This window comes from Vidua macroura, chromosome 10 (genome assembly GCF_024509145.1).
Source record: "Vidua macroura isolate BioBank_ID:100142 chromosome 10, ASM2450914v1, whole genome shotgun sequence".
NCBI classification, from domain to species: domain Eukaryota; kingdom Metazoa; phylum Chordata; class Aves; order Passeriformes; family Viduidae; genus Vidua; species Vidua macroura.
This window is the reverse complement of record NC_071580.1, coordinates 15,830,066-15,845,667: the sequence shown is the minus strand read 5'-3', so window position 1 is coordinate 15,845,667 and position 15,602 is coordinate 15,830,066. Positions and strand designations below refer to the sequence as shown.

General features: G+C 37.9%; 1 protein-coding gene across 2 annotated transcripts in view; it reads right to left on the bottom strand.

Moving 5' to 3' along the window:
* The window catches only part of SPHKAP (SPHK1 interactor, AKAP domain containing), a 65,001-nt gene that overhangs the window by 38,584 nt on the left and 10,815 nt on the right, over positions 1 to 15,602 (bottom strand). Inside the window, exons 1-3 of one of the 2 annotated variants that reach the window (XM_053986713.1) lie at positions 14,350 to 14,395; positions 8,002 to 8,104; positions 1,934 to 2,044 (exon numbers count right to left, since the gene is read on the bottom strand). In XM_053986713.1, coding sequence (XP_053842688.1) covers positions 1,934 to 2,044; positions 8,002 to 8,085 — 195 coding nt within the window. In that variant the 5' untranslated portion in view covers positions 8,086 to 8,104; positions 14,350 to 14,395. Of the gene's footprint in view, positions 1 to 1,933; positions 2,045 to 8,001; positions 8,105 to 14,349; positions 14,396 to 15,602 lie in introns of those variants that run through there. The other variant, XM_053986712.1, reaches the window with a different exon arrangement.

Sequence of the window (15,602 nt, the reverse complement as noted above, 5' to 3'; positions counted from 1 at the left end):
TGGCAATAGTGGAGTAAGCAGAAGTATCTGTTTTTATGTGAAACTACTTTTATTTTATGAGGTCACTCCATGGGGAAAGAAGAATGTCACCTTACAGAAATTTTAATTTAATTTATAAATCACTATGTGGAGCTTATACATGATTATGTCTCACAAATTCATGTGTTTTATTTTGTTAGGTGGATTTTGATTAAGTTCTCATTCAGTAGAAACAAACAAAACAAGACATCTATAATTAAAATACTTCCAAAATACTACCTGATTATATGAACAGGAAACTATGTATCCTAATCTCAGTAGTAAACTGGTGCTAAACAGTACCATTGTTAATTGAAGTAAGTTTAATGAAAATTTTACCAATTAGAGAAATATCCTCCAAAGAGAAAGAAACCACTTATAACACTAGTGTAGAGGAAAAAACTCTTTAAGGTAGTTTAACCTTTTAAAGCAGACAGTATGGCAAAATCAGACAATGTTGCCTGAAATAAGGAGGGTAGCAATGGCATAATCTTTCTATAACAACTTATCTTTGCTTGCTATGCCCAGCCTATCAGAGATAAATATATTTTCCTCTAGGATTCTATGAAAAATTAAGCAAAAATCAAAGGTCAACAGGTAAAAAAGCAAGCCAGAATTAATTCTTATATTAGGTAGTAATTCTTATATTAGGTAGTAATTTTCTCTGAGAAAATAAGCCTAATTTTTAGGATATTAAATACTAAATAGTAAAATTAGGTGACTATAGTCAATATGTTTTGCATTAAAAGTAATCCCTTCCTATATGAAAAAACGAGAATACCACCGGTTATCTGCCAGATGAACCTGCTCTGCTTAAGAATGTTTTCAGGTTCTCACCTTGTAAGGTTGCTCACGTGTACACTGGGACTAGGTTGTGTGTTTTGCTCACTCTGTCTTGTGGAAACTGATAGAGCAGTGCTGGGTATGACTGAATTAAGTCCAATAACCTCTGACCATATTCCTAAATGTCACGGCTGCAGTGACACTGCTGTGTCACTCCTGCTGCTCTCGGGCACTCTGCGTCACCCCAGGCAGGACACAAAGGCTCCGGCCGCCGCCTCCATGGATGGAGATTCAGTTTCCTGGCAGCAGCAGTCTGGGTTCATCAGCTGGAGCTGAGTGTCCGTGTCCTTGAGGGAATCCCAGCAGGCTCTGTGAGAGCCTTCATCTGGTCTTTAGGCTGTGTGCAGCACAAGCAGTGCTGGAAACCTTTTACTTGAGATAAGGCTGATCTTTCCTAAAGCCCTTCTTTGCTCACTGAGACCAGGGAATAGCATTTGAACAGGATTCTGAGGAAAGATCTGCTCTTCTGAGACCTCCATCAAGTAAAAAACTATTAAAAACATAGCCATGTATTTCCATCCAGTTTCAGGTAGATAGTTTATAAAGCAATGTAACTCCTATTTCTTCATGCATTATTAAACAAAAGCTGATCTTAATCGCATTATAACCCACAATAATGAGATTAAAATTTAATTTCAAGTGCAAAATAATTCTGTATGAGTTCTTCAGCAGCTTCCTTTCATCTAACATGGAAAGAGCTTTTTCTCTTTAATTGTGTCTCTCTGCCTTCAGGAACATTGAGCAGCCTTCTAAACATCTGCTCTTTCCAACCTGCCACTTAACAAGTTATGGTTCGGAATAATTTTCTCTTTGGCTTATTTTTCTCTCTTGTGAGTTGCAGATTATGAACATAAAAAAATGCAGAGAGCCACCAAAGTCTGAAAGCCAAATATGGGGAAATCTCTGCAGTAGTCTTTATTAATGTGTTCTGTATAGAAATCTGTATTTTTAGTTTGCGTATTTTTTTAAAAAAGAAAGCTGAAAATTGCAGACTTTTTTAGTTTAACATGTACTGTTGTCAGCTCCACATCCTATCCAAATAACTCTCAAGGAGATGGCAGTGAGTACTTACTGAGGCACAGTTGCTTTCCGACTTGTCTTCTAGAAAGCCAATTTGGCATGGTGTCCTCTGATTCTGCAGCCAGTAGTCTGTTGATTCTAGCAGACTGTTACTGCAGAGAATCTGTTAAAATAGTTAAAAATAGTTAAAATAATTGCAAATTTTTCTAAGCCCTATTGTGCTTTGGGGGCCAGAACCCTATTGTTGTAACTCAATGGAAATTTTGTTGACAAAACTGGGGGGAGTGGGGTGGGGGCAGAAAGATGGGCAAGACAGATCTCTTTGGTTTGGACCCGTCCAGTTACTGCACCTTTAGTCAAATCACTTATATATCCCCTGAAGTATTTTCTTCCAGAACTGAGAGTCCTTGGAGATAGATACTTGAAGAAAATGCCCAAACCCAGTCTTTTTATTGAAAAATATTGCTATTGGTTTTGTTCTGCATTAAAGTGATAAACAGACATATTAGGAAAACTAATTATTCAATTACACCAGAGTACACCAACTTGCAGCCTTTATGATTGACTGTATCTCTCTCCACAGTAGATCAGTACTACTCATTCTGCCAGCAGCCTCATTTTAGGGACTTCCAAGGCTCCAAACTCCTCCTTCTTAAACAAGTTTTTCTGTTTTCTGAGAAGTTGAAGTATTTTGGACCTTCTGTAATGAGTCCTGAGGTCAGTCAGCACCCTGAGACCAAAACATTGAGTTTAATCTCTGTGTTGACTCAGCCCTACAGTGTGTGCCACAGCTCCACTCAAACAAAACCAAAAAGGGGCTACAGAGATCTGCAGACTTTAAAGAGGCACAGCCAGTTTGCAAATCTGATGCTTAGATTAAACTGAATTCTTTACTTTCTGCCTCTGCACTAATATTCTATCATGAAAAAGAGGGACCATTAGTATCTTTAAAACAGCTAGGGAACAGCAGGGAAAATACTGCTGCACCATTAGTGCTACTTAGAGAATATTTCCTATGGCTTATCATCTTCCCTAGGCAGCAACGTTGAGAAGTATGTTTGTGAAATAGATGTATATTTTATTTGTACTTCTTGCAATTCTTGTATTACATGGAAATAGCCTGTACTCTAATTTTTGGACTTTTAATAATTATATTTAAAAATATAAATTTGTTACTCTACCTAGGGAAGAAAATCTATCTACAGTACTTTCCTTTACCTGACTGCATGTTTTGTATTGACACACATTTGTCCTACTTCAAGAACACTTAATCTCTAAGCCTAGATCTCTTCCTTAGGAAGAGAAGTGAGAATAACTTGTGAGTCCTTCTCATTTCTCAGGGAAGATGAATGACTGTGGAAAGCTCATCTGGCCAGTTGACACAGTTTTCTAATACTTGGGGGCATCCAGAAGTAAGCTTATTACTACCCACAGACTAACTCCCACTCTAATTTTTATATTTCTGGTAGAAAGTCAGTTGCACAGTTAATATTTCACTCCCTGTATTATACTTATATTGATTTCTGAATAAAAGTCAGCAGGAGAGGGATGAGAAGGTAATGGGAAACACCAGAGGCCCTGAGCTTGGCCTGCTTCAGTGCCTTTTTCATTGCCCTCCATGGAGACATTCCACCTTTGTGCTTGTTTCTCAGTACACCAGCACTGCTATGGGTTTTCTTCCAAAGAGCTTTAAAATACAAATTTAAGGTTCACAAAATACTCAGGGGAAGTTCTGTGCCAAAGACTTTCTTCTGAGAATACCAAAGGCTCATGAATGCTTCACCAGCCTCTTCTTGGGGGCTGCTAGCTAATCTTGTTTACCAGTGAAATGACTCTACACTCAATAAATTTTATAACCTCCCATCTCAGTGCAAAAAGATTCCTGCCATCATAACTAACTCCAAGACTAGATAGGGAAAATAATACACTCTATATCCCAAAGAAACAATTTCCTGTTAGTGTAATCAGCTGTTGTGTGGGTTTGGGTTTTTTTTTTTTTGAGGAAATCTTGACGGATTATGAACTAGTTGGTAAAATCTAGAATTAAGCATTCCTTTCCTCTTTCTGAAAAATTACCATTCTTTGAGGCTTTATGAATACAACATAGAATTGAACATATACAAAAACACACATACACATATATATATATGATTTCAGATTTAATTAGATTCTAGACATTCTCATCCTCAAGGGCTGAAGTTCTAATAAACATAATCCTGTTAAAACATAATTTTGCATACACAGGAAACTTTTTTTTTTAGCTCAAATAGCTTTTGCTGTAACAAGCAAACTTGTTTAATTTCCTTAAAGATCACAGTGAATTTTTCTTCGACCTTAATTACTTTAGATCTTTCTTTCCCAAAACTCAGTTTCTGAGAAACTGTGACAGGCAGAAATTTATCATGCCAAAACAAGCTTCAGATATCCTTGGTGCTGCTCATCTTTGTCTCAGAAGGAGTGCATTTCAGAACAGCTCAATCATAGCAGATGTATATTGTACATGATAAACCCATTAAATGAGCGGGGCAGTCCACACTTCACCCACTTTGTCTCCTGTGGGACATTAAATGACCCTTGGTAGCTTTAATTTTTTTTCAGAGATGTTTTTATCAGGAAGCAGATACTGATAAAGACAAATGTTTTGGTCTGGTCAGGTCAGGTCATGGTTGCCAAGCTTGAGTCACTCCAGGGTGGTTTACGAGTTCCAAGGCTTTATATTGCATTTAATTTTTTGTATGCAGCTTTTCATAACAGACTTTGAAGTTAAGGATAGAAATTACTACATGGATGTTTTGGACAGCATGTGATTTCTAAGTAACCTCAAGTAGATGAACACCATTAGTAGGATTATGTGTTCCCTGGGCCAGATTCTGCTCTCCCGTGCATTAGTAGTTCTGCACACACACTTGAGGATGTGAAGTGTCAAGAGGGGTGAATAGGTATAACATTTTTAATACTGGAGGTTGGGGAAAATAATTTACAGCAACTTGGATTTGAAAAGGACGGGTGAGAAAAACAAAACCAGATATACTTGAGTCCACACAGCAGAAGGTGGCAGAGGTCAGCTGGTCACATCTAAGGAACAGAGGTTGGCTTAAAATAATTTGGAAAGGCTCCAGAAACTACTCAGAAAACACAGTGCAGTGGGTATGGGAGAATGCAGGAACGTGTGTCAGAGGTGTCCTCGCACATGTTCTGGTTTTACACAGGTCTTTTGCTCAGGTTATACATGCCTGCTGTGCAAAAATGTATCTCAAGAAGCCATGTGAACTTTTGGGCATATTTCTTTGGTAACAGTCTTACTGTGATCAAAGACACACATATGGTAAGAATAAATGGACTATTTCTTACAGCCTCTTGCTATTGTAAGGCAGTTCTCCCTGTTAAATAGGTTCATGTGTTTAGACAAAGTGGAAGTTTGCACATGCATGAAAACTTGATGGGATATTCATGCTTTTAAAGGAACATACAGAAGTCCTTATAGTAAAATAATATATGACTGCAATGATCAAAAGTGTATAAGCTTGAAGGAGTTAATCTAAATTAACAGAGCTAGTTAATTAATCAAAAGTAATGTGAGAACTCTTTGTATCTCTACCAGCATATTACCACTGCTATTCTTGCATTTAAGCATTTTTTTCAAAATATACTGAGGTGATCTGTATCAAACAACAAGAAAACGAACCCTCTTCTCCTTCAGCTGTCAGTATGCAGTCCATCCCTTTAAGGCAAACAGCAGCACTTGCCAAAATTTCATCCTCCTGTCTTGTACTTCTCTTCATTCTTATTTAATTAAGACAAGTGCAGGGCCAATCCCACTGACACATTGTTAGGATTTTTCCTATGAGCTGAAAACTGAAAGCAGAATTTGATTCATTGACCATACTCATGTGACAGCTGCACACACTATACTGCTGTGTATCTGGTTTGGAGCAGGATCATCACACTCAGAAAATAATTCAGGATGAATCTGCATCATGCACTAAATGTGAAATCAGCAGTAATTCATGGTTCTAAAAAAAAGTTTTCCACTCTCATCTAGAGACTCAGCCGTCAGCATTACTCAGTGTGTTGTGAATCAATGAACTAAATCAGCCTCTAGCAGAGTGTGGATTAGAAAAGTCACTCTTTCCCAGAGGAAAATACTGCATATGAGTTTAGTGTAACAGCTTCCTGCTCCCTTATTTAGATCACAAGACATTAAAATACAGTAAATATCTATAACCGAGACAGCATTAAAAAGGCTCTGCTCCACAAATGAAACATCTGCATCTTCATGACTGAACATCTTAATTGCTTTGGTTAATTACTACTCATCAAAAAAAGATAGGAAAGTGGGACACACAGAATCAAACGAGATATCTAGGGGCACATCTTCTGCATTCATTTAGGTTGGTCTGTGTAGTAACCGGCTACATCTCATATGGTTCCTGACAGGAGCCATTCATGCCAAATGTGCATGCCACTCATGCCACTCAAACCTGCAAGTCGACTGTTTAAACTGTTCCCTTGCAGCAGGAGACCACAGCATTTCACTCCACCACCAATGACACATCTAACTTCAAAATCACCTAACACAGGCTAAAAGAGAATTCTTCATCCTCTTCCACATACACCCCCATGCACACACACACATACACACACATAAAAGGTAAAGTTTTATGTTTACATAAAGGTAAACTCTGACAACAGTGTAAAGAAGCCAGAAACATCCTGCTGTTTGTCAGATGTATTGTCAGAAGTGAATAACTTCTTTTAGTGTGCTGACAGTCATAAAATTGACTTGTTTTACAATGAACAGCTCAGACGTATGGGCTTGGACAGGTGAAGCAGCTCTCACACATGTGATACAGGATACCCTTCAAAAGAGAGTGATACTTACGAACGTAGCCAAGCAGGAGCCTTTTTTATAAAGGCAGTGGTGGCACTTAGTGTTGTGCCACTGTCCTTCACTCTTATATAAAGTAGACAACTCTGAGATTAAATGAAAATTTAAGATGTTTTCCCACACAGTAGATTTTCTGTCTATATGAGGATTCCAATTAAAGTCAGCAGTATTTTTAAAAACTAAGTGTTTTTTTGCAAATGAATCTTTTGATCAAATGAACTATTGACACTTTATCTTTTAGCCATGTTGGGGTGAGGAAGAAAAGCCCAGTCCCAGCATACACATCTGTCTTATTGAGTTCTCTTTTTATATCAATGATGTATCTAACACAATTTCTGTGGATGGTTTTCGGTATAAGGAAAAAATCTTTAGCATCTACATGTTTTATCCTTCACTCTTCTTACAGAAAACAAACAAACAAAAAACTCCAAACCCAAAATGAAAGCATTATTAAAAGACAGAATTATGAGAAGACTGAATGAACTGTGAAAGTTTAAAATGAATGCTGTCTTTTCAGCTCTAGAACTATGCCTGTGGGAGACAGTAGAGCTCTGAGGTTTATTGCAGAGTGAGAGGTGAAAGACAGCCTGTCCTCCTCAATAGTCTCTGGTAGTGCCCCCTTCCCTCAGACTGTACTGTCATAACAAGCTCCTAGGAAGGAGGAATAAAAGGTTTTCACCTTTTATTACCAGTTGTACTGAAATTAGCTACAGACATAAAATGACATTTGAACCCCCCTGATGACATACATACACACACAGGTATCACTTTTTCCCCCCAAATGCTCTAAATTAAATTATTCCATATAAACCTGTTTTTAGGAAACAATAACAGCATTCTATACCACCTCTTGTTATAGAAACCATTTCAATGAATGTTTTTTCATTAAGAACCCTCGATTGCATTGACCTGAGAGAAGCAAAGCTCTGTCTGGGTCCCAGAAACTTGTCAATTATTGATGAGCAGTCCTGAATGTCAGATAAATGCAGTAAATTAGAAACGTTCAATGGGAGTTTACCTCCCATATATGTATAATGTATTTTGGGACCAGACAAGTATAGACCAGGCAGACAAAACTTGCAAGATACCATAACAGAACCACAAAGTTACTTTTCTGTATCAAACCCTTTCTAACTATCACTTAAATTTTGTATTCCTCACTAAAGCTGAAAGCTAAAAAGCAAAGCTATATATATATTGGACTTTGAATATAACATAAACTTAAAAGTTACCTTCTTACATGCTGTGACAGAGCTTCCCAAACTGCTTGCAGAACTGTCTGTGCTGCTGCCTTGGCGCTCTGGGACTTCATGCATCAGTGGAGATTCAAAGTTGCTGAGGAACAAAAAAGAAACAAGCCCCCAAAAACCTTTCCAGTGACTCAGCTACATAAGTAACTCAAATAATACCAAAAGACAGGTCAGTAAAGAGATATAACTTAGAATACAAGATGCTGTCTGTACTCTCCTAGCTGATGTTACTAGTCTATTAATTGCTAATTTTCCCTTTTTTGGAAGACTATCCTGATCTACACACTTTGGATATAAAAGAGCAGACTGATGTCTTTTGAAGACTAGAGGAAAGCATAAACTGCCTACAACCAGACCTGTCTGTCTTGAATGCCACTGTAAAAAGTGGTACTAGCTTGTTTTCATAAGCAGGCAGCTTGGAGCAGCAAATGAAATACTTGCTGCAATAATTCCGCTTGGTAAACAACAAAAATATTTACTGCATTTTTACCTGCCAGGATGGAAGTAAAGGGGTAATGATTACAAAGTAAAAAAAAAACACAACAGGAGAGGCAGTATTCTGTAATCCAGATGGAACAGCTCAGTATGCTCTAGGTTTGGGGCTAAGCTAAATCATGCACATATTCTATTCAGTGGATTCAGTGGTACACAACATGTTTACTTTGGAACTGTGCAGATGTGAAGTACAAAATCATAAAACCAAGTTCCCCCAGCCAAATTATTTGCATACACAGCAAGAACCAACCTTCATACTTTTCTTTTGGAATAGTTCAGGCCAGTCTTCAAAGATCTTCCATTGTTTAATAATCACATTGGTCCAAGATTAATGAAGCTTCTCCTTCTGGTCATGACATGATCACAGTTAAAGGTCACATGTGCTATAGGACTATTTATCCATGAACATGCTAAGAGAAAAGTATCATGTTCTGCTTCCCAGACTAGGTCTTTGGAGTGCTTTTAATTATTGCAAGTCATCTATAAGAACATGTGGAACATGTTGTGATGGACCATAAAGAGTGGCCAAGTTACCATGGCTCGAGGAATAATCTCTCATTGGTTCCAATGGGATAACAGACTGTTCTGCTATGCCCAAACCTAAAGTGCATTTTCCTCAGTCACCTTTACTGGGCTGTAAACCAGTATGTTAAGAGGAGGCCACTCACACTTTTTTCCCTGAAATCCAGAGCCATGCTAAGGCTAAGGCTGCCTTTCCCTCCAAGATTCATGCATGTACCTTTCACCTGACACTGCTTAGGACTAGCCATGAATATATGCATTCCCACTGGTAAGAAACTTCATCAATGAGAATTCTGCTGATGTGTGTGGTGCTATTCCATAATAATTTTAAAAAGTATCTAGATGTGCTGGAATCAGAAGAGTTAATAAAAAATATAAAACTAATTTAGGACTCATTAATTGCTAGCTGGGGGGATGTTTAATGAATCACATGGGAGGACAGAATATAAGTGCACAAGAGAGACCAGAGGGTTAATTGACTTCACTTGGAAAGTGTGTTACCACTTAATACTCTGGAAGATACCAGTATCATTTGTACTTAGAAAGAAGACTTCTGCCTGTTTACATAACTCTGCTTTATTGCTCAGATGATATAGATACACAGTAATATTTCTGGGCAGTAATTTTTCTGGGATTTGACACAGCAAAATAGCATTTTATAGCCCTTACACTGAGTTCTTTAACAGAGTGAGGGAAATTTAAAAAATGAAGTCAATTCTGGTTTTTAACTCCATTTAAAGTAGGAACCTCATATTCAGAGGGTAAAATCTTATATAAGTTAAGTATCCTTTTTGATAAGTCCACATTGAGATGCAGCCTTTGGATGAGGTAAAACTCACCACTCCCAGCAGAAGCTGTGCACTGCCTCTTTTTATAAGATGCATCACATCTACAATCTAATAGAAAATTACAGATCAAGGCTGACCTGCAGGTTGAATTACAAGGCCTGTTGTACTCTTTTCTCCTGCTCTTCACTGAGAGAAAGGCTGAGGGCCCTGCCACAGGGAGATGATGGGCTGCTAATGACTATTTGCTCTCAGTTCCACTGTGTGCAGGGAACTGAACTTCAGTGCCTGAGGTGTTGCTGTGTCTCACAACAACAAAGATAACAATTTGACAACTACCTGAAGGCCTTCTTTGGAACTTAATTAAACGGTACAAATAGAATATCACATTAAAGCATAGCTGGAAAATGTAGTTGGAGAGTCACATTCTGGAGTATAAACAAATCTGTGCTACCTCTGGACAGTATTTCAGCAAGGGGTAGCACATGACATGTCCCATACAGAAGTAATGCTCTCCTCCAAGTCATGCGGAAAGTGAAATGATCTGTAAAAGCTTCTTAATCCTTTAAAATCGGTGTTCTTTTCAAAATAAGCCCACTTTTCATTTGTAAATACAGAAAACCTTGTTAAAAAGCACATGCTAACTGAAATAAATGTAGAATGCCATTAAATATTTTAAATTAGACTAGGCTTCCACTCATACTAAAGTTCTGACAGGAAACCCAGCTGCCTTTGATGTTCCCTAAATTTGGTAAACCCAAATCCTCTTGTCACCTATTCCAGTCCTCAGAGTTTTATTTCACATCCAGCTGATTACTTGGAGCACAGGAAAAATCAACAACTGTGTTTCACAGGACAAGGGACAATGCATTTACAAGTATCTCTAAGACTTTCAGAGCTTCTTTTTTGTCTTAGGTTCATGTCTCTGGTTCTGTAACTGCTGAGCAGAACTCCTGTTCTCATGCTGCACTGCAGTTCAACTCCTGAATTGTGCCAGGGACAGAACTCTGGGCTCCCACTGCTTGCAAACAGCTTCAACCAGTCAGGGTTCAGTCACTGAAATGCAGAAAACTTTTAACAAAGAGGTGTCAAAATAGGAGAGCTACATTCAGTTTTAGACTCCACAGCCTTTTCCTTATTGAGTTTATGACTACACAATTTCTAGAAGAGGAACAGGGAAACCCCCTGGCCACTCTTGCTGGTCAGTCAGGTACATGACCAGGTGTGACACAAAGGAGATCTGCAGCAATGCATGCCAGCTGATGGGAAAATGAGCACCCAGCTGTGCTTCTGTAGGCTGGGAATTCACCACAAAAGTGAGTCTTCCATAACTCAGGGAAGTGCAATGTATGAGGTCCTGCATAGATATTTTCAGGGGCACAGGTCTTTCTTCCAACACAGAACATTGCTTTGACTTTTCAACATCTCTTTTTCAATTATCTCAACTCTCAGGGCAAAGTTTTCCTCTTCTCTTTATCCCATGGGTACCCTTTCTAAGCTTTCATTTTCAACAGGTGTTTCTCAAGAGGCCCTCCTTAGGCCATACAGCTCTGCCACCCTAGCTCTGTAGCAAAAGTAGTGATACAAATCTATTTTTCACTAACTCTCCAGGGAAAAACTATTCTGGCTTTGAGAAGCTTCTGCTCTCATTAGTTCCTCAATAGCAGGAGGCAGAATGAAACTCTTGCAGAGATGCAGCCAGCTCATCATCAAATGATAGCTCTGCATTCACATACTATGCTCTTTACTTCACATTAAGAGCTTACATGAAGTGCTGGATTTTCAAGACATCTGGCACAGATTGGAGCCTTTTCATTACAAGAAAAAGAAAGCTGTTAGTTTTTAGGTCTCAGTTCTCAAATTTTCTTGGTTCCCTTGTTTAGTAGGTGATGGAGAATGCTGATCTGTGTAAGATGTGCTCATCTGACTTGCAGGTACCACAAAAAGCCACAGGCATAGCAATCAATCTCTGTTAAGGAATGGCTCATTTTGAGAGTTTTCTTTTGGTGTGAAAGATCCTAACATATAATTCAGCTTTTGAAACTGAAGTTGGGAACCTGGACCTAAGACTTGGTGTTAAGTGCACCATTTTCACTTTGGTATTTACATTAACAGAGAAGTTTCCACACTCATTTGCCAACAGGTGCTGTCTTATCGACTCATGAATTGTAATAACTTTTTTTCCCACAAGCTGTATGCACTCACAAAGAATACAAACAAATTGCCTGGAAATTAGAGGACTGTAGTAAATGGCTATGAGGTTTATATTACTAACTGTAATAATAACACATCGTGTATTACTGTCCAAAATGCAAACTAATGGCTTTATCTTTCCTATGTTAAATAATTCAAAAATACTGACCTCGATGACTCAAGACTTAATCAAAAAACCCACAGCTGCTCCTAAAAATAATTATCTCCTTTGCAGATGTGGCAGATGGTGCTACATCAACTAAGATGAGATAATTTAAAGAATTCCCCAGGTTATCACTAAAGAAAATTAATCTTGTGAAAAAGTATCAGAAACTTCAATTTCCTACCATTTTGAACAAGCATAACCAGCTTCCCAAAACTTGCTGTTCAATAATCATTCCTAAGAAGCAATCTCAATAAACAGTAAGTGACCATTACATATATATTTTTTTGATATATATATTACAGCCTGCTGCTTTTCCTCCTTTCATTATGACTCCTAATCTTGGCATTTTGAACATATAAAATGTACTGATCAATGAAAAAAATAATCTTGAAGGAAGCAAACTGAATGATCACAGGGAGGTTTCTCAGTGCAATTAATGCCAAGCTATAGTGAGCTACAATTCTGTTGTTCTGCTAATATTTGTAGTGAACATCATGAACAACAAAAAAGGGATGACTCTCATTTTGTAATAGAAATATGGGAGAAGTGAAAGCAGAGCAAAATACCTTACCGTCTTCTTACTTCTACCCTCCCAAATAAACCTGAAAGCTACTAAGCAACTGAGGAAGGCAGCCAGCTTAATCCAGACCCTAAGCAAGAAGTACTTTTGAAAGGCATGCAGTGTTCAAACAGCATCTCTTAACTTCAAAGCCTTTTGAAGTGGACAGACTAGTCATACTCTTTCCTCATGCTACCTTTCAAATTTTACAGTTTTAAAATTTACCTTTGCAAGTAAACAGGTCAGCAAAGTCACTAGGAGCAAAATCTTTAGATATAACAGTGTCAAAGTTACAATCCTAATCCATATAAATGGTTTTTATTCAGTCTGGACAATGTGTATACTTCAATCAGAGCACAGATGGTGAGTCAAACAGATTCTCTATAAATACCTCAAACAAATGTCTTTCTGATTTTGTTATGGACTTGGAACTCAAGAACAGAATATAATCACTGGCAATATCAGGATCACATCTTGTAATAGACTTTTTTCAATCTCCCATGGCTGCTATTGGCTTCACTGGAAACAAAAATACTGAATACTTCTCTTCACTGTCTGTGCACTCTAACAGGTACAGGATTGCGTTTTACAGATCAGCACACAAAAAAGACTAGAAGTTTAACTGCTTTATATTCAGATTTCTCATTTCATAGTGTCTACTGGGTACTCTTGATTTACATTTCATTTTTTCAGTGATACAGCTGCCAAAAGATCAAGTCTTTAGCTACATGCTGATGAAAAACAGATGCAGAGAAAACACAATCCGTGCTGGGGTACACTTCACAATGCCCACAGAGCCCTGAATGACCTTTATTCTGCTCCAAATTAAACCAGTAAATAAATCTATGAGTCTCTGTAAGCAGTAGCAATCAGCCTTATTTCAAATCCTGTTTTTAAAATATAAAAGAACAGACAAGATTTACTGAAGAACAAATGTAAACAAAAATAACTACATTTTTTATGATCTACTTAGAAATATTCCTTCCTTCCTGAGTTTACTGATTGAATTACTAAGGCTAAAATAACAAGGCTTTATGTACAAGTCTGACAAACTCCTCCACATTCAATAGCTATGGCAGGATATATTCAGTTCAGGGAGCTGACAATCAAATCAAAGAGTTGGCACTCAGAAGCTGAACGACAGATGATTGGGCTGGTGGCTTTTGATGCTTAACTGTATTTCAGTAATTTAGTGACAGAGTCAACCCAATATAAAACTGCTTTTGCACACAGCTGATAGGCATCCTGCCTTTTCCCCACCTATCCCTGGATTTGACATGGCTCTAAGGCAGTTCTAGACAGACCTTTGTTATGATGGTAGAATGGCTACTTACTAAGGAAACCTCCCAGAAAGAACAGCCTTGGACCTTAGTCAGAGGAAACTACAGGAAAGAACAGGAGGAACTGTGAGATCTCTTTGGGTGGGAAATGCCCACAACAATTCACAGGTAACAGGAACTTCTGCTGAGTTCCTGAGGTACAGGGTGTTTTAGAAGGTACAAAAAGATGACCTGGATCACTAGCTAGGGACCAGCAAGGTCTGCTGAAGAATGACTGACTTGGAATTAAGGAACAGACCCTTAAATGCAGGGAAGGCTAAAGGACTTTACCTTATGGAGATGGACTGAAAGACAACTCAGACTGCTTTTCTGCCCCAAAAGCAAGGAGTCTGTACTCAGGTCTGGAGTGCCAGCCAATGGGAAACTAAGGCTCTGCTGAGGGTTTGACTGCAGGAAAGATAAGAAATCTTGTTAAAGGAAGGATTCTTTGAGCAATTAATCTGTATACATGTAGCTTAAGTGAGCAGTGCTGATTGGGAAGATGATTTTAGAGAGATACAGGTATCACAGAAACATCAGAATAAGGCAGTTTAATTTCCTCTACAGCAAAGCAATAGAACTGCTACTATTTTAGCCTACTAAGTCAGCAAAAAAACAATATAAAATCTGAAATAGTCTTAAAAAGATGTCCCACAAAAAATTCCTTATTCACTTAGCATATGTAGGTGTACTGTACAACATTACTGGTCCTTGTGCTGTGGAAAGGAGAACAAAAGAGGAAATAATTGTTTTTCCATTCTAGCAAAAATGTTCATGACCATGTATTTATTAAGAAATTGATATTATTTCTGCATTTTTGATGGCAATGTCTATTCTTAATATAGGAAATGTTGTTAGTGCAACACAATGTAATAGTTCAAATGTATGATGTTATCTGATCCTCCTTTAAAAAGAATGGAAAAAACATTGTGACACAGCTGAAAACTGGTGAAATTCGGGCCAATTTAAATACATAATACCTAAGAAATGTACAAGCAGCTCCCGCAGATTTCAACTAGAAATAGAAATTCTCAGCACTTTTCAGGAAATCAGACATTGAAAATTAGACTGTCATGCCATAAACCACTGGGTAATTTTTCACAGCCTGTTTTATATGTTTCTTGTATCTAACAAACAACTTGTATTCACTGCCTGCTCCTCTCATCCCTTTGCTGTGCACAAACTGTCAGCTGGGCATCTCAGGACAAGCAGTGCAACACGACACAGGAAGACACCAGTGTTTTTATGTGGAGGATGTAAATCTCGCCTTAACTCATTCATTAAGTATTTTTGGCATCCTATTTATATTATATAGCCAAACATCACAGACAAGCTTCTCAACCAGCTTTTGTCATCAACAAGTGTGATTCTCATTTGGAGCATCAGAGCAACAGTAAAATACTGACAAAATAAGTCTCAAAGCATAGCACATGCAAACAAGTATTTCACTATCTGACAATTTTTTAAAGGCCATCCTCTAAAGATCTCAAATTTAATTTATAAAAGCTTTTCAGTGATTTCTTCAAGACAGATATTGAATATTT